The sequence below is a fragment of the Xiphophorus hellerii genome, chromosome 8, assembly GCF_003331165.1.
Source record: "Xiphophorus hellerii strain 12219 chromosome 8, Xiphophorus_hellerii-4.1, whole genome shotgun sequence".
NCBI lineage: Eukaryota > Metazoa > Chordata > Actinopteri > Cyprinodontiformes > Poeciliidae > Xiphophorus > Xiphophorus hellerii.
This window is the reverse complement of record NC_045679.1, coordinates 10,798,580-10,818,456: the sequence shown is the minus strand read 5'-3', so window position 1 is coordinate 10,818,456 and position 19,877 is coordinate 10,798,580. Positions and strand designations below refer to the sequence as shown.

Genomic DNA, 19,877 nt, shown 5'->3' with positions numbered 1-19,877 from the left:
AGGGGAGCTTGGGGGGTTGCTGGTACCAGGATGTTTGGGGATAGCGCCAGCAGAGAGGGGAGCTTGGGGGGTTGCTGGTACCAGGATGTTTGGGAATAGCGACAGCAGAGAGGGGAGCTTGGGGGGTTGCTGGTACCAGGATGTTTGGGGATAGCGCCAGCAGAGAGGGGAGCTTGGGGGGTTGCTGGTACCAGGATGTTTGGGGATAGCGACAGCAGAGAGGGGAGCTTGAGGGGTTGCTGGTACCAGGATGTTTGGGGATAGCGACAGCAGAGAGGGGAGCTTGAGGGGTTGCTGGTACCAGGATGTTTGGGGATAGCGACAGCAGAGAGGGGAGCTTGGGGGGTTGCTGGTACCAGGATGTTTGGGGATAGCGACAGCAGAGAGGGGAACTATCAGTGTTTCCTCAAGAAATGCTTTACAAATGTCACAGTTAAGACTTTTAAGACATGCATATTAAATGTGCAGCTATTCACATGAAGTATTTAAAATAAGTTATGCTTTATGATATTTTCTTTGCAGAAAAGACAATAGAACAATAGTTAATTGAGAACTTTCTAAGCTCTTCTGGATGCAGATCAGAGCATGTTTACTTAGGGAATATTAGAGCAGTTTACCATATATTTATTTCTCTGTTTTCTTAATTAACTAAGTGGGAGGAGACATTAGAGAAGGAAAAGTGGAAAAGACAGAATTATTAAAGTAGAAGTTTAAAGTATACCGTTGTCTTTCTCATTCACCCAGATTCCTTAGATCAGGGGTCACCAACCTTTTAGAGACTGGGAGCTACTTCACGGGTCCAGAGTAACACGAAGGGCTACTTGTCTGATACAGACATAAATTGTCTTGGCTATATATATATATATATATATATATATATATATATATATATATATATATGATTACATGCTGCCTGATCATGTTAATGTTAGGGACTACTGACAGTAGTTATCAGTAATAATTTACCATGGCAGCTATGGTTAATTGCTATTATGTGATCAGAAGTTCTTAGTTCAGAGTTTTGAGTTTGATTCCCTTTTGGAGCTTTTCTGTGTGATTCTAAATTGCCCACAAGTGACTGAGAGTTTGGATTGTTGCAGCAGCAGCTGTACAGCTGGACGCACTGAGAGATTTTCCTTTAAATTAAAAAAAGAAAAGTTATTGTATTTCTATTATCCAACCCTGTTTACTAATAACAAAATTATGGAGAAGAAAAAGTTCTTTTGTGCCAAAACATCTTGTATGTAGCGCGCATCAGTGTGAGTCTGTGGGGGTCAAAGGGCACCCAAGGCCTAAATCTTATTGGTCAGTTTGCTTTTTCTGTGAGCTAAAAATGATGAGTGGAGTTTGAACCTCCCGTAGTTATAAGATTTCGCCAATCCTCCTCTTTCCGTGGATCTCACTGCTTCGCTTCAATGTCTTTATTATTTAGCATCGTTTGTGTAAAAAAAAAGAAAAAAGAAATAAAAGGGTGCGCTGCTTTAGTGGTTTAGTTTTGTGCCGATGTTTGCGCGTTGGAGAGGTGGTTGTGCTCCTGCAGGTCAGGTGCAGTGATAGTTTTGTACCTTCCAATCTGTCAGACATTTTTTTTCGACATCTGCTTGTGTCAGCCCGCAGGTGACCCGTCAGCTGTTCAGTTCACAAAATCACAAAAAAGCTAATAAACCGACAACCCGCCAGAACCGCGCACTGTAAAAAGCTCAGGCAGAACCTGAGGTTCAAATGATGAGTGGTTCAAACTCCAGTCATCATTTTTAACTCACAGAAAAAGAAAACTGACCTATAAGATTTAGGCTTCGGCGTTCCCCACCTCACCAACTTAAAACTCTGAACTAAGAACGTCTGACCACAATATAGCAATTAACCATAGCTGTCCTTACTGATAACTATTGTGCATAGTCCCTAACATTAATATGATCAGGCAGCATGTAATCATATTTACTTAAATGAATTTTTGTTGTAAAGAAAATTTATGTCTGTATCAAACAAGTAGCCCTTCGTGTTACTCTGAACCTGTGAAGTAGCTCCCAGTCTCAAAAAGGTTGGTGACCCCTGGTCTAAAAATAGCCAGACTTACCATGATTTTATGTAAAAAGAAATCAACTGTTAAGTACTATTTTTTAAAAAAAAAATGGTTTTCACTAGTATTTTAACCATTTTCTTTCTTTCCAACAAGAATCCAAACAAGTGTTTGTAGTTGGAAGTTCTCTTTTCCATGACATCATCTTCATTCCAAATTTCTAAAATCTTCAACATTTCAAGGTTAGAAAATTTGTATCCCTAACCTTCTTGAAAACAAGAAGGTTAAAACAAGAATGTCTTGCATGGCAGGCACCTATTGTTCCACACCTAATAAAACGTCTCTTTATTGGGGCCTAATATTAGCCTGCATTATCTTGTTATTTCAGGTTAAGGCACTGGCTTGCGCAGATAGTGCCTATCTATTAGCTTTAGCCTTTAACCTAATGCTAATAGATAGGACTACAAAAACGCCATATCTCTAGTTCTAACTAACACTGAATTAAAACAGAGGGCTGAGCTGCCATTTAGAACTACTGGCTGTTTTGCCAGTAAATAACTCATTTAACCTAAACAACAATTCTATATGAAGCTTACTGAAAATTTCAAGATAAAAGCCTCAATATCCCTCTGAGGATAGTCACAGATTGACTTCCATGCATTTCTGAAAAATTTCTGAGCTCAGCACACACCATCTTTCTCTCATCGCTGTTATTACTGTGAGTGAGGTAGAGAATATGAATCGTGGTACTATTGGAGACGACAAATAGCCCTCTCAGATGCTTCAAACGGTTTTCAAGTACGTATCACGGTTCCCGAACGGGAAGGAGTTGTTAGGACTGCTTTTTTCTGTCAAACTGGCTGGCTCAAAGAAATAGAATTCTGTCAGCCCTGAGTGTCTGACAGACGAGCTTCATTACCATAGCAACAGAACAAAGAACAGGACAGGGCAGAGCAGCTGATTAGGACTACAAAAACGCATCACTGTAGTTCTAACTATGGCAGAACATGCAGGTTAGAACTACGACATGGCAGAACTGTCAGTTACTACAGAGGAGGACTGAGTCTGCCTTTAGAACTACTTGTGTTTTGGGCATTTTATAGCTGATTTTACCCAACCATTGTTACTCATGGGATTAGTTTGGACATTTAAAATGAAGCTTACTGAACATTTCAAAATAAAAGCCTGAATATTCCTCTCAGATCTTTCAGAAAAACAAACTACTTCAAACTACTGGAATTCTGTCTCTTCCTGTCTGCTTCATCACGCGACAGCTGAGCTGCTCTTTAGAACTACAATGACTCAAGGTTAGGACTACAACATGGCGGAACTGTCAGTTACTACAGAGGAGGACTGAGCTGGCCTTTAGAACTACTTGTGTTTTGGGCATTTTATAATTGATTTTACCCAACCATTGTTACACATGGGATTAGTGTGGCCATTTAAAATGAAGCTTATTAAACATTTCAAAATAAAAGCATTGACAATTTTTACATCAGGTAATTGCTCTTTTGGGCATTATAGAAACGATTTAACCCAATCACTGTTACTCATGGGATTAGTTTGGACATTTAAAATGAAGTATACTTAAAATTTCAAAATAAAAGCCTTAATACTCCCCTCTGGTTAGTGCACGGCCGTAGGCGGTGCAATAATTTTAGCCTGTATTATCTTTCTCTCTTAGGTTAGTGCGCTGCCTTTCATAGCAAGGCAGTACATTAACATTAGCACAAACATTAGCACTTCACTGCCCTCCACTAGTGCACCGCCATAGGTGATGCAATAATATTACCTTGCATTATCTTTTTCTCTCAGGTCAGGTCACTGTCTTGCGCAGTAGCTAATCTTAGCATTGATGCTAATTTTTAGCATCCGAACACTGGGTCCAAACCGACAGGCACACTTTGGCAGGCCCCGGTTAAATTTCTTCAGGAATTTTCTAGTTATTGCATTATTATTTCGAACATAATACAGTTGCTTAAGTAGCACAGATATTGTAGGTCATTTGTACTTACAATGACAAGTACATTTTAGGGCTCTATTTAATGTCATTTGATCTAAACACTGTTTTAATGACCTTGTGCTCTCCATGTTATTATTCTGTTGTCATAGGTCTGTCTATATCTGTTTTATATATGTTTTTCTCAGGATTTTCTAGCTTTTCTTGGTTCATGTCTCTGTAATATCCAACATCTTCCTTTAACGCCACAGCTAAAGCTCGTTCCTTTTAAATATAGCTTAACTATATTTAAAAAAAAAATTATTTTAATTTATTCGTCTCTCATTTTCCTATTTTTGTTTGTGCTTCCCTGCTTACTTGTGTCTTTGTCCTTTTTATTCTCCCTCCTTCCTCCTCACCCTGCCTGTCACAAACAGAAGAAGGCAGAAGGATGCCTCTGTCACATGACCTAAAGAAAACACCCTGATTGGATACGGCGACGAACATGTAGCTCAGTGCCAGGGGCTGTGCGACATAAAAGATGGTTATTCTTGAACATGCCACTTGTGGCACTTTTTCGTCTGTTAGTTAAAATCCTGATTATATTTTGCTTCCATGACATTCTGCTGCAATGAAGAAACTCACACTATCAGAGCGAAAGCAACAATGTTACTAAAAGAGAGAAAACTGTTTGCTAGGAAGCTGGAACACAGGGGATAAGAAGCAATGATGAGACAGAGTGGAAGGGGGAAAAATAAACAGGAAGGAAGTAAAACATCGCTTATTTGACATGAACAAAGGCAGATCTGAAAAGGCAATCTGTAGAGACGGAGGTGAAAACGGATATACTCTGAATGAAGTTACATAATAAGCTGCAGGCATACATTTTGTTAAAAACGGGTCAAAGTAGACTCGTCAGATTTCTGTTAAAAAACAAAAGCCTTAGAGCAGCATCTTAAAACAGCATTATATTGTCAGTAATATACAGTGCTCACCACCTTGGATGTGTTTCTTTTTTATTTCCTATGATGGACAAAATTTAGATTTTTTTGACAAAATATTACAAAAAAAACCCCTCTTCAACGGAAAAATACATTTTTTTCTGTAAAATAATGACAAGTAACTGAAAATACTTACCATAAAATAAGTGATTGCATAAATATTCAACCTCTTTGAAGTGACTGACCTAGTTCAGTGCTGCAATGAGAAAGTCACTCATAGCAGGTTAAAAAAACTGTGGGAAAATTGATGGTGAATCTTAAGAAAGTTCTTTGAGAACAACATGGAGCTTTTAAGCTTCTTGGCATCAAGCCCTGGAAAGTTGGTAAATGTAGAGGGTAAATTCAATGCAGCAAAACTGTAGAGAAATCCTGGGCGAAAGAAAACTACGGCTCTGGACAACATCCTTTCCCCAGGAAGACAAAGACCTGAAGCCTCCAGCTAAAGCTACACAGAAGTTGTTTGAGGACATTTAACATGGTGAATGTTCTGAAGTGGCCCAATCAAAGCCAAGACCTCAATCTGACAGAGAATTTTTGGCAGGACTTAAAAAAGGTCTGCTGATTCTATGGCACATAATGGAGCTTGAACAGTTTTGCCTGGAAGAATGGAGCATAAATGCAGCGTCCTGAAGAGAAGACCCGATTGAGACATGACGAAATATCCAAAGGGGCCTCAACTAAATGCTTACTTGAAGTGGGTCAATATTTATGCAATCACTTATTTTATGTGAAATATTTTTATCTGTCACTATTTTGTAAAAATCAGTTTCGACTTTGATATCAAACGGTTAGGTTTTGTAAATTCTCTTTGTCAAATCAGTCAATTTTTTTTTTTTTAAAAAGGGTAAAGCAGCCAAGGAGGTGAGCACTTTTAATAAGCACAGTAGGCTTCTGAACCCTTTAAAAATGTTTCTTTTATCTTGCTCAGCATTTTATTTTCCAGCATGTGAAATCACCGTGTTTGTCATCTCCAAAGCAAGGAAACAGTCAACAGTGATTCACAGGATCTGATGGTTTTTTTTTATCAGTTATTTCATGGTTGCACTGCTGAGCAATGGGATTTACCATCAGGTAACTGCATTCTGGATAGGTACTGATCAGCATATGGGCTAATTAAAGCTGATGGTTTGGACAGGAAATGCAGCAGTGACGACAAGTGGAGAGTTTCTGCTTCCTTTCAATAAAAGTCTGCTGTAAGCACAGGCTGTTATATTTCAAATTAGTTGTGAAACCATCTGAAGCCTAAAACATCCCATAATTGTCTGATTTTTTTTATTTATTTTTTTTATCTAAAGGAATATGGTACATGGCGTCCAAGAATAGAGCAGAATTCAATAAAAAAAAGAAGACCTTTACTCCACTAGTTGTACTTTGCAAACAGATTTTGCTTTTTGTTAATGCTTTAAAATAATATCTTAATCATTGTTAATTTTAATAGTGCTGATTTATAATATGGTAGATAGCATTAGAATTAAAGTAAATTTAGCAAAAGCTGAGGAAAATCCGAAAGAATAGCTCTCATGTTGCTTCAGTTTGACATCAAAACTGTAATGCCAGGCTCTGTAGTTGACGGGTTAGAGTTGGATGCCTATTTCTGTCAGTATCTTCTCTAGTCTGCTAACATAACTTGACAGTGAACTGAAAATCTGTGAGTTTGCGCAGGATTTATAAGATCTTTGTAAGATCTTTCTGTCTGACTTTATGATGTGTGGAGGTGACAATTCAGGTTAGATTTGTTGTATGCAAGTTATTAAAAGTAGGATAGAGCTGAGTGAGGACAATTTTGAAAAAAAGGGTTTGAAGATGAAAAGAAAGAAGGTAAGATGGTAACTGTGCTCAATTTTCAATTTTACTGCCAGTCAGACTTCTAAATAATTCAGTATTAGAATGAATGCATAATTATTTAAGAGAGTTATTTATTCATTTATTTATTTTTGAAATAAATGTAAAACTTTGGGGGTGGAGGGGTTGTAACTGAGGAATAAGTCGAAGTGTTCTTTACTACCATCATCCAAATAATACATAACTAGAGAAAACCTCACAATGTTTCTGGTACTCTGTTGGAAAAGAGTAAATAATTTCAAGCTTGTTTTGTGGTACAAAACCATAAATTTTCTTTGACTCTGCAAGCATACCTACACTTAATTAGGCAGATCAAAGTGTTACCGACTAATTTATTAAAAGGATTATAACCACTGTCCAATTTGTTTTGATAATTTGCTAGTTCAAGACCTTATTATCATGATACTTTATGATTAATAAACTATTTTTGGAATTTAATGTTTTGTCCTGGATTCCCCTTGTCCAGATACCTTGTGGTATTCTGTATATCAAGGTACATGTTTTACTCTAACATTTAAAGAATATCCGTGGAACCGTTTTATGACTGCCAGTCTTTTCGGTCTGCTGTTCACTTTGCTAATGTAGCATGACGCGGGCTGCAGACTGAATTTAATAGACCTATAAGTTACACTTTAAGCTGCAGAAAGACATTTGTTCAGGTGTAGAACTGTCATATAAAACCAGCTCATGAAGACTGTACAGAAAAGCGAAAGCAGCCACCAGGGATTAGAATGCACCTCTATTTTCAGTTCATTGGAGTTACCACACTTTGACATTTTTATCCAAAGGTAATTATAGCACTAATTCACGACCAAACGTGTTTTGTCACGGACTTGTTGACACGAGAACCGAAGAGACAGTTGAAGCTGGAAAAACAGAAATTGCTTTTCCTTCGTGGCCCATATTGGCAACTTGAAACAGCCTGATGATGCTTCTCATGTTTAGTAGCTCACTAGTTCCTTTTAGGCTTTTGGGATTTGTAGTGCAGGGAAATATAACTAAGTGGCATTTTAGCAATATAGTGCAGAGTACATAGACAACAATAAAATGTAATGTGATCAGCATAAAAAAATACTCGAGTTTTGAATCTCTGACTCTGACGGTCATTGGCTGGAGTCAGTCAAGCAGAAAATCGTTTTTGGTCATCTGATGATTTTTGATTCATCTTTCATATTCTGTGTCTTCCAACTTGGAATTTTCCTGTTTTTGAATTATTTTGTTCCCCAAAGGCATATGTTGCAGTTCAAGCAAAATATTGTTTTCATTTAAAGCTCCATAATATATAGTAAAACATTATGTCAAGTTTTTTTTTTTTAAAGTGCTGCAATATTCTTTACTTTATGTTTGTAGATCTCTTTTGTCTGAGCCTTTTTAATATGCATTTCCCCCTAAGCCTGACACTTCTGCATTCCTTCAGTGCATTACATGACATTTTGGGAAGTAAAGGAATTTGCATTTTAAACTATGAATAACAAGCATCTTTGCATAGTTGGAGCTTATTTGCAAAGGTGTTCAAAATTATGAAAAGCATCAAGATTATTTGTATTAATCTGACATTTAATTTGCTTGTTACTGATAGCTGTGGGCACTCTTGTGACAATTTACTATCAGTACATAGACTATATGAATGCATATTGTTTTCAAATAAGCATCTTATTCATAAAGTGCAATTAAAAGTTTTCAGATTTTCAGAGCAACAGCTACCAATGTGATCTTTGTAAAATATGCCTTCACTCGCTGCATCATTTGGAAGAACATATTTTGTTACCAAGCAAAGATTTGCATAGACACACACAGATAAAGCATGCACCACACACACATACAGACACACTCACACCTGGACACCACAACATAGCCATCTGTTAAAAGACTGGATGAGCCAATGCAACACTGTTAACCATCAACACACGTTTTTTCAGAACACCAACATTCCGGATGACTTCCTGTAGACTGTTACTATAAAATTAACTTTAATTAAAATACTTTTATATAAAAAAAAGAGGCTTGACTCTAAAGAGATCATGCTTTGTTGCAGAAATGTGCATAGTTTAAAGCAATCGCAAGTTTGTTGTTTAAATGTTACAGCTATTCATTTAAGATAAATTGGGAAAAGGTTATCAATTTAACTCAGCTGCTGATGGCATTTTGTCGTTGACTTTACAGCAATTTGTCATCATGAGCATGAATGTGGTAACAGGGTGGGTGAACAGCTAATTTTTTTTCAACAGGAAGAAACCTCCAGTAGAGCCAGATCAATTTGAGAAGCATCTGCCATGGCAGGGAAATGGGTGGAGATGACAGGAACGAAAAACTTATGTGGCTCAGTTCAGAAAACTGACGCAGCAAAACAAAAAAAACAAGCCCTGAGCCAGAGGTACTTTCTACGGGAAAGAAAACCAGAGGGAGTTCACATGATTAATGGCAGCCATAGCTCTGTTAATGAATCATTTCTGAAAAGAGAGATTTTACTAGAAGCACTTGGCCATGCATACGTCTATAAAAAGACAAACGCAGAAGAACAAAAAGTTTAAAGCTGGTCTGTAGTGGACCCATCCGACAACAGTTTGAGTTCTAGTTATTTCAGTGCCACTTCAACATGTCCTTGATCAGTATTCACACTAGTTACATGAATTTTGGGGAAATCTACTGAATATTTTTGGTAGATTTCAACAAAATCAGATGTCTGTCTTATGGACTGAATCAGTTTCTGTAGTGACAGTGACACTTAGTGTTGGACACAGGTACTACACACTGCTTTCTTGATCGTGCTTCCAGGATCACACAGACCTCTATTATTGCATTGTTTAAAATGGTAAATGTGTCTTTTTTTTCCAGCTGTCTGCATGCAACACATTTTCTCTGCTTTTCTACAGTCCAGTGTACAGATTGTCCTAAACTAGAATTAAATTTAACACTGTCACCACATAGCCTTCTCTTCTTGCTTAACTTATGGAGTGCTTTTGGCAGCTTTATGGCATGAAATCGTTTCATCTGTCCTGTTTGACGTTAACCCAAACGGCTCCTTCGATTGGCTAGAGTTGCAGCACATCATCGGATGAAAAGCACAACTGCAGCTGATTTTTAGAAACCTCACTGAAAGCCCCGCTGTGCAGTGTGGTGCATCTTCTGTTCTACTGCCGGTCCATTATCGGTGACTAAAGAAGCTATATATAAACAAAATATATTTATATAAATGAAAGATGCCTGCAGCTGCGTTTAGAAAAACACATCAAAAGGAGGCCAGAGACAAAAAGATGATGATAGTGGGATAAAAGGATGAGGGGGTGAGGGAGGGAAGTGGAAAGGGATGATGATGGTTTGTGTGTGCGTGTGCATGTGTGTGTGGGGTGGAAGGGGTTGGGGGCGGAGGGTTTGCATCACAAGAGTTAGCATGTGATCGAGGAAAAAAGGGGAGAGAGAGGAAGAAAGATGTACAATTTTAGAGGATTTATGTTGTTTTGATTCAAATGTGCTTTATTACCTCAGAGAGAAGAGAAGAGCAACGTTCAAGAAGCGGCCTTGAATAGTCCTGTTCAAGAAAACAGATTCTTAACCTAAAATCTGTATCAGACCAGCCTTAACTTGCAGTAAAAGCTAACAACTCTCTCTTTCACTTTTCTCCCGCTCTCTCCGTCCATCTGGCCCCGACATGTTTTTTGTGCAGCTCGTCATCATGTCTGGCACCGTGCTCCTGGCCTACTACATGGAGTGCACGGACCTCTTCAGTGTACACGTGCAGGGCTTCTTCTGTAACGACGCCGAGCTGATGAAGCCATACCCCGGCACTGAGGAGTCCAGTTTCGTCCCTCCCCTCATCCTCTACTGCGTGGTCGCTGCTGCTCCCACTGTTATAGTGAGTAAAAAAAAATTATTCTACTAAAGTTGTCCTGTGATAATTCTCATATTTATGGCTTTGTTATATTTTGGATTACAGATTATATGCATGTGGTGCCTGGATTGTTTTTTTTCTTTTTATTGTTTTACCACAATTTCAAGTTTTGGTTTTTAATAAAATGAAATATTTTAACTATATCTTGTTGTATTTAAAATAAAATACTTGCACATTTTATATTTTTATTAATGGGTTGGTATTATGTGTTTTCCAGGAAAATTGTGCCATTTTACAGCACAATCAGCTAACCTTGTTACCTTCAGTTGTTATAAAAATGATGTATATATTCAACATAACTTAAAAAAAATTTGACTTCACAATTTGGCGCCTTAAAACTGGCCTCTGTCTCTTTAAGAAGCTCCTACTATTTCCAACACTCCCCCTCCAACACATCATCACAGTCATGCTTGTCAGTTACTCTGTTTATAACTACTGCACTGAGATGTAGTTGGTCTGATAAGCTCAGCAGACACACAGTTCCACCAGGTGTTCTCTAATTGCTGCTGCCACTAGTCTAGAGGAGCTGTGAGGAGAAGGCGAGAGGGAGGTGTGCTCTGTCAGGTGGAAGCTCACCTGGAGGCTGCAGCTCCAAGGAGGAGCTTTGTGGAAATAGTTGGTGCTTTGTGAGATCACACGTTCAGGCACCCCTGTATGGTTTCCACGGGAGATTAAAGGATTTCTCAAACATGCTGGAAAGAATCAAAGCAACACTACAAGTATGTTTTTGGTGAGGGAATAACAGTACAACATGATAAAAAGTTTTCTTGAACATGTGTAAAAAAGAAAAATAAACAAGTTTTTATTATTAAAAACATGACAAACTAATGATGGTAAAGGGCCGCACTGGGTTAACTCGGACAATCTCATCTGTCCGTGTATCATTCAACTCCAAACCTCTTCTTTGTTCTGTCACAATTATCGATTTATTCCATTTTGATGATCATGCTCCAAACTTTGCAAGGACTGACCACCCTGCTCAATGCTTCCTAATACACACAAAGCCAGTATCCTTCCCATTCGTACCTGGTGATGTCACTCCCACGTCGACACACCTAAGTGTCAAAGTCGCCTGCTCCTGTCATATCAATAATTACTTATTTCATTCATATAGCTCTTACAGAGCCTCAGTGAAAACTTATTTTCACTTATTATTATTAACTGTTTGGTGCAAAAAACAGATTGAAAATCGATTTATTTTTTACTGCATGTTTATGTCTGTTAAGGCTAAGATGGAGCGGCACTGAAAGCAGCTCTTTAAACCATTCAGACTACGAACACAACAGAGACACAAAACTGTCAGATGACTTATTACCCACGATAATAACTCAGAAATAGTCCAAATTAGGATGTATTTTTATTTCTTTCCTGCTTACGGAAAGTTTCTGTTTATATCATAGGTTTGTGGTGCCTTTCTATCCTAAAGAAATATATAAAACTTCAGATATTTCACAAAAAGATACTAACATTCATGGAAAAAACTCACATAACCTTATATTAAAGCAGAAAGTACGGCACCCTCCATAAGAAAGGCTTACAGTATTCAATTATGCTGCATAACTGACCAGTACAGTATTGCGAGGTAACGCAAAAGTATTGCGAGGGAACACCAAAAGAAAAAAATTCCCCATGTCCACTAGGGGGCTCCGTAGAGGTGCGCTTTATAGTCCGGAAAATACGGTAAATAAAATGGGATAGTGGCATCACAGCAAAATTGCATTCTAGCACAATTGAACATTGTGAATTCCACACACTTGATCCCAGTGCCCATGCACTGTTCTGAACAGAAGCGTATCCAAACTGACACACATATCAGACATGCCTGGACTTGGTGTTTTCCCAATTCTCCTTTCCTTTCCCATGTTTTGACCTATATAACACATGATTTTCAGTACACTAGAAAATATTGGAAGATAGAAAGCAATGCGACAAGTACAACACTGTTTTTAAAGGTCAGCAAATATTGAAAGTAATTTTAAAACATTCTTTAAGGAAAAATTATAAAGTTAGCACTTTAACCTATGTAAATCTGTCTCTACCCTGTTAAAGTTGTGAAACCATTAATCATAAAACAAGAAGAAATGAAATTGCTCTAGCCTGGTCATATCCTGAAGTTTGGGCCTAATCTTTATTTTGAGCATAACATTTGCTGGTAATTGCAGTACTGAAGTGTGAAGCTTTACTCTAACAAACACTCCCACTGGTCTTTTTTGTTGAGTTTCTTTCAGCTATTGCACATTCCTCTTCCTTGGCAGCTTTGGGCTACTTTCTGTCATTTAGTAATTGCAAATCTTAGGAAACACAGATCCCTTGTAGAGTTTTTTTTTTTATCTTTAGGCAACCTGATGGCTAATCTCGTATCAGCTTCCTCTAGCTCTGATTATGGTAACTTGATGATGCATGACTTTTTATTTCTGCTTCACCTCATGACCACAGTCCACTGCAGCCACAGCATCGATGTGTCAATATTATAAATTAGTAAGTGGGTCAGAATTTTCTCCAGCTAATTACAGAAAAGAAAGTTTTGGTCCCAAAAATGCAAAGAGTGAGATTGGCGTTGAACTAGATTCAATGAGGCTACAGATACCAGAGCCTATAACAAACCAACACATCATTATAGACTAACTTTTGTCATTTAATAAAGTCTTTAATTAAAGAATATTTCTTGCAAAACAGGATACAAAGAATTCTAGCACATGATTTTATTTTTAGATTGTTGTAAAAGTATCTTTAATCACCCATGTCATGAGAGATCTGTTTACTCAGAAATAAAGCAAAGGCATGAAGCATTTCTTTAAAATGCTCATTGGTTCTAGAATCTTGAACCAAATGTGAAAACCTGAGCTATGTAGAAACCATTTGTTTCTTTAAATCTGTGTTTTTAAATAAATGTTAAATGTTATGCATCTATTTTGAATTTGCATCTTTGTATTTTACAGAGTTCCTACCTCATTAATTATTTTTTTGAAATGACTTTTTGCATGGATGGTGCTTACAAATACTTACCTTGAAATGTTGAGCTGTAGAGACTCCAGTGCAGTCTCCCATGCAGATCCAGCCATATTTATCAATGTGCTCAGCGTCTTTCGGTCATTAGCAATGATGCTGCTTCCTCAACCGATCGTTGCACAGAAAAATTTATGTGGTATCTGGCAGTAAATGCTGATAATCTAAGTCTTTTTCAAGCACGATAACCTCTTCTATTTGTTTCTCTTTTAATTTTCGTCTACTATTTTGTTCCCATTCCATGCTAAATGATGCCCCCTTTATATTTTTGTGTTAATTTTCTTGCTCATCTTGACACTTGTAATTATTAATGTTGGTAATCTTTTCCCATGTCAAAAGACTATTGGTTAGAAATACCACCTGTGAAATTTGCAGCAGTTAGCCACCAGGTGGCAGTGTTGCTCCATTCTTACACTTTATTCCAGACATCATGACTGGATTCCTGTCCATTATCAAAACAAACCATAATATAGGTATTTTTTTTGTTTGATTAATTTCTCCAATTTTATAGTGATAAGCATGTGAAGTAATGAGTCAAAACAGACCACAAACGTTTGCAAGAGTGTGTTATGCAAGAGTATTAACATTGTTTAAACTGGTGACAATATTAATCTTGATATGGATTTTAAAAGTTTCTTCAACTTGAGGTTGTTTTGTTTATCTAAAGTATATTAATTACTATAATGGAATAACAGTAATTTCAGTTTTTCTTTTCACTTTTTATTTCAGTTCATCAATGTTGATTTTGGGATTAAAAACAGTCTACTTTTTGTGTATTTAATAAATGTTTATTGCATCATAAAAATAAATAAATAAATAAAAACACCCACATGTTATGTTACGATAAGTAGAGATCAATTGTGAAACAGATTGCCCTGTTTATTCTCGGTCCATCTTTTTAGCTCTGGTACAACCAAGCATATAACTTTTCAAAAATTGGTGCAGATCAACAAAGAGTGAAGACTGAATGAGGTAACTCCTTGGGTCGGCTTGGCAATTTAACGGAAATCGGAAGAATTATATTTCCGGCTGGCAATAGTGTGCTGTATGTGGTGGTGGTATGTGAAGCGTAGCCACTTTATTTTCTGTGGAGAAAATAATTGTTTGTGTGTCACTGATATAAGGAGCTTCTTCAGCACCCTTGGGCTTACTTCAGAGACTCTGTTTAGGATTTAGTTTTTTTTGTTGTTTTTTTTTTTTTTTTTTTTAAAGAAAATCCATTTTTTATGGTCAATACATTTCTATTCAAGAGTAAAGAATTAAATTTTTTCTTTATTTAAATATTTCTAAGTATTTCTGCTAATAGTGCTTAGACATCAGTACAAAACATAGTTTCTAAAAAGTCGGAATGTGAGTTTTGATAGAATGATTTTACAAGTCTTATTAAGTATGACAAAGAAAATAAAGTAATAAAACATATTTCAGACTTTATTCCCTAACCCACTGTCAAATGCATGCATCTGTCCACCCGTCCGTTTGGCCCATCCACCTACCAGTTAGCTCATTACCTGCTTTCTATCATCACATACTTTTATTATAACAGGTTTTTAGAGCTTTCAAATTTAAATCATGTCTACTGTAGAAAAATACCTGCCATGCAATCACAGGGAAGATGTTTACTTGCACTTTAAAAGTCTTAAAAGCCCTGAAAGATGTTAAAGTCTGTACTTATGACATACAGACGGTGCAGAAAGCTTGAAAATACATCCTGCAATTTCTACGAAATTGTATAAACATAATGGTGGGACACTTTGTATCAGCTTTTTAAAAAGAAGTGTTTTGTTTTACATTTTCTATCCAGTACTATTCTTTTCATTAATCTTATGTTTTAAAGCCCACTCAAGGAAGATGAGCATGATGAACGTTTAGTTGTACACTTTGTCACTTTTCCTTATCTCAGGTTTCACCTCTTTCTCAGCAGATATCCACCGCACTCATTTCAAAGTATCAAGAAGCACTTAATCATGGTTGTAATTGTTAAAGCTGTCTGATTCCTAGACACACACCACCTGTTCTTTTACAATAAGATATTACAGTCCATATGCTTCTTTGTGTCTCGAGCGTTTATAATTATTTATTGTCATTATCTTTTTGATGCTTTAAGAAAGTGCTGCTATGGGTGTGCTTATCTAATGTGCCATAGCAATCCTTGTGCCACAAATAAAACGCATCACGTTGCTTGAGTTTTCTGCCTAAAGCTAAGTGTTACTATGAGTCAGCACTCCACAATGCATCACATATTGATCCTCTCAGATAGTTTTCATCAGTGTCACAGTTCCTTTTTTTTGCTGTGAAAGTGAATCTGTTTTTGGTTTTAAATAAAAATTCTTCATTAGTAATCTGAATCTTCTTACTACTGATTTCCCTATCATTCGTTTATACTTCTGTCATTCTTCCTTGCTATTTGCATGAAAAGGTCCCTTAGCCATGCGTGAATACCCTAAACTTTTTAAGTTGTGCCCTCTGTGTGTTATAATGGTGTATAGATTGAACCTGAGGCTGTGCATTTAAATCTGTTTCCACTTGTCTTACAAAACAAAGAAGCAGCCAATAAAAATGAACAACGACAGGGCTGAGATGCTAGCCAATTAGTACAGACACAGTAATTTAAGCAGAATTTTCCACATGGCTGGATCACCGAGGATCTGTGGAGGTTAGATAGGTCGAATTCCAGCAGTAGTCTATAAACTTGTTCAGTCGTGAAGAAGTGTCTGAAACTCGGTCCAGTTCCCTTCGGTGCCAAGACAATGATGGATAGAATGGTGTTGTTTATGAAAAAATGCAGGTCCAGCAGAAACACAGTTGAAATTTTTGAGAAAGCGGTGATCCCATGACAGCCTGTTGGAGTTTAGCAAGAAAAAAAACAACATATCCCTGCATGGGAATGGCAGTGACAGTTTATTATTTTTTAATCCTTGTCTATTTTTGGAAAAGAAATTCTGTATATTTTTCTGCATACCCTTTCCATACTTTAAGTCACCTGAATTAAATATTTTGACATGTTTTTTTTTTTTTTTTGCCCCCTTATGCAATGCAACAAAATGTAAACAATGTAATATCCCCAAAAATATTCCTATGGTGGATTATTGAAAAAGGTATAAATAATTTTTGGCACAACAGGTTTTGATCAAATGTAAATAAAATTATTTAAGTACATATCTTTTTTCAAAACTGATCTTTGCCATTTGTTTTATTACTTTATTTGAATAAAAATAATTTTAAATCTAAATCTCCAAATGGTATGAAACATTTTGGGCTTAACTGTACCAGAATCAAATTAGTTGCAAACCACAATAAGTCATCAGCAGAAATTCAACCCATAATGCGTGCAACATGTCTCCAAAAAATTAAACAAAATGAACTGCTTTTTATTTTTTTGCATATTACATTAAGAGTTTCTACGTTTCAAATTTATGAATTAGCAAACGGTTCCTGTATAAACAAGATGCTAACTGTGTAGCAAGCAGCTTGTCAACTTCTGCTTCAGAAGAAGCAGAAGTTCGATTTATTGTGGATTTAATTAATTTTGACAAGTAGAGTTCTTTACTTCACCTAATTAATATTGATTTGCTAATTAGGTCATTTCACATGTTGTTTTTCTATGATAAATTCAGCTTTACATATTTTGTAGCATATATTTAATGTCTATATGTCAGAAATACATACACATTATTTTGGACTATTACTCATTAACCCTAGAGATGTATCTAAAGAATGGATACACAACTTATCACAATCCTGGAAACTGAAGAATTAACCACAGGCTCTTTTAAGCATTGGTGCTGAATTTGAAATGCCATAGTTGAAACTGGCGATGAGTAAAACCGTCTTGTCTTCGATGGGCTGAAGGCAACAGTTCTGCACAGGAAATGGACAAACTAGATAGAAACTGAATTCAGCATAGAAATTTTATCGAATTAAATGTTTCACAGCCTTAAAATACTGCACACTAAAATTCTGTATTTTTTATTTTCTTTTTACTACAAAGATACTGTTTAACCTTTTCATTTTCTGCTCAAACATCATTGTGTCAGTTGAACTCCAAGTTGTTCCTTGGCGTCTGAAACAATTCATGCCGATGGTCGTTTTCAGTCAGTTTCCATGACATTTCTAGAAAGGAAAGGGGAGTTAACATTACATGTAACAATGCAGTCATGCAGTAGTACCTAACCTTTACAGTAGGGAAGCAGACTCCAGTGATACAGATACTTTAAGGCAAGATGTGGCTGTTTGGAAATGTTAACGCCACCAGCTGGAAATAAACTCATGTGCCAAGTATGAAGTACTAAAATGCTTAGAGGACGATTCCACTAAAGTTGTTGTTGGTGTTTTTTGTTAATTCTCAACCGACGCAGAATCATAAATGTAATCAGTTTTTTTGGGGGTTTTTTTGAGTTATGATTTCTAACATGACTGCTTCATGTAGGCTTGGCAATGGTTTTATGTACAATTTGCAAGAAGTATTTCTTTTAAACTTTTCCATATTTTACTATATTGCAACCACAGATTTCACTGGATTGTATTATATGTTGTGCTGTATTATTATATTTTATAATAAGGAGTTGGTATAAACCAGTGGAATGGTTGTGTGAAAACCTAAATCCAATTGAGAAACTTTGGTAAGATAAAAAACCTGCTGTTCACAAACACACTCTGTCCAGAAATAAGCTATGAGATATTTTGCAGGACGAGCAAAATGTTCAGTTTCTGTGTTTCCAAACGTACAAAATAACTCATAAGAATTGAAGCTGTAATAAAAGCAAACTGTGGTTCTAAAAAGCCTGGACAATGAGAGGGACTAAACAAAAATGCAGTTCATACTTGCACCATTTTATTTATTAAAGATCTTGAAAACCATATTTAATTTTCCTTCTATTTTCCAGTATTCCATTACTTTGTGTTGACCTGTCTAATAAAATCCATTGAAGTTTTCTTTTGCATGGCATTGACATGTAAAAAGTCCAAGGGATGTGAATACTTTTCCAAAACACTCTCAATTTTTGGGGATGTTTTGATTTATTTTTACCAGCATTCACACATCGTTTCTTTCTTGCAGATGGAAGAAAACAGTCACAAGACAGAAAGGGGCGGGGGAAAAATGAAAGTGTTCTGCGGCGCCAAACAAACTCTTTTAGAAGACAAACAAATAAAATAGAAAGGCTACAAATTTTGTGCTAATATGTAATAACTGCATCCACAACCTCCTTTTAAAACACACATATATTCTGTAACAGCGTGCACCACCCAAGGCGGCATTCAGCAAGTTCCATTTTGTGTGTCCAGCAGCAGTTTCTCCATTAGACCTGATGTAATGTCCATTCCATAATGGACCTGAAGAAAGGCTGCATTGGAACACACTCGTTTATGAAAACAGGCCAAGCCGGGACAAAATGTCCTGATGATTTTTCATAGTATTCCAAGAGTTTTGCTCTTTGTTTTGCCTTGTTTGTGTCCCTTTCTGTTTGCCTCTTGACCTCTGATTCTCTATTTCTTTCATTTGGCTATTTTCTAAACTCATGTAGATCTTCATCGGGGAAGTGTCCATGTACGTGATGAAATCAACAAGGGAAGCTCTCCTTGCCCAGGAGAAAACGATAGTCACAGGAGACTGTTGTTACCTCAACCCGCTCATTCGCCGCATCATACGCTTTATAGGTAAGAGCATCGGCACGTCTCGTTGTCTGAGTCCATTCGTATCGAGGGTTAGTGGACGGCATCTGCACATGTTCTTGTTCAGCAAACCTTACTTGTACAAATACATTCAGTTTGGAAGTAAATCATTGTAGTTGAGATGGATCAGAGTTGGAAAAGGGTCAGTTAAGAAGTACAATAATGAACAGTTCCATGCAAAACCCTTAACCTTGTCTTAAAAGTGTTCAGCTTTTAAAGGGAATATTTTATTTACCTGAAACGAGTGTCAGGTTATAGTGAAGAAAGTAATTATGGATAAAAACTTGATTTACTTCAAGGCTACGGGCTTTAATTTCTTATTTCTTTTTTACTCAAATACTTATATTAAAAAATAAAATAAATTACACATAGCAAAACCTCACCTTACCAAGGTATAAGATCTGCCCATGTAACATATATGCTCAATATACTTTACAGTTCTTTTCCATGAATTGATTGGATCAATGTGGCGTTGAAGGGAGGTGACCAGCCTGTGCCACTGCTTCGGTG

General features: G+C 36.8%; 1 protein-coding gene across 2 annotated transcripts in view; it reads left to right on the top strand.

The window, feature by feature from the left end:
* Positions 1–19,877, top strand: part of plppr1 (phospholipid phosphatase related 1) — an 86,890-nt gene that overhangs the window by 50,155 nt on the left and 16,858 nt on the right. For both annotated transcript variants that reach the window (XM_032569391.1, XM_032569390.1), the window contains exons 3-4: positions 10,467–10,655; positions 19,220–19,352. In XM_032569391.1, the coding sequence (XP_032425282.1) occupies positions 10,467–10,655; positions 19,220–19,352 (322 nt within the window). The remainder of the gene's footprint in view (positions 1–10,466; positions 10,656–19,219; positions 19,353–19,877) is intronic.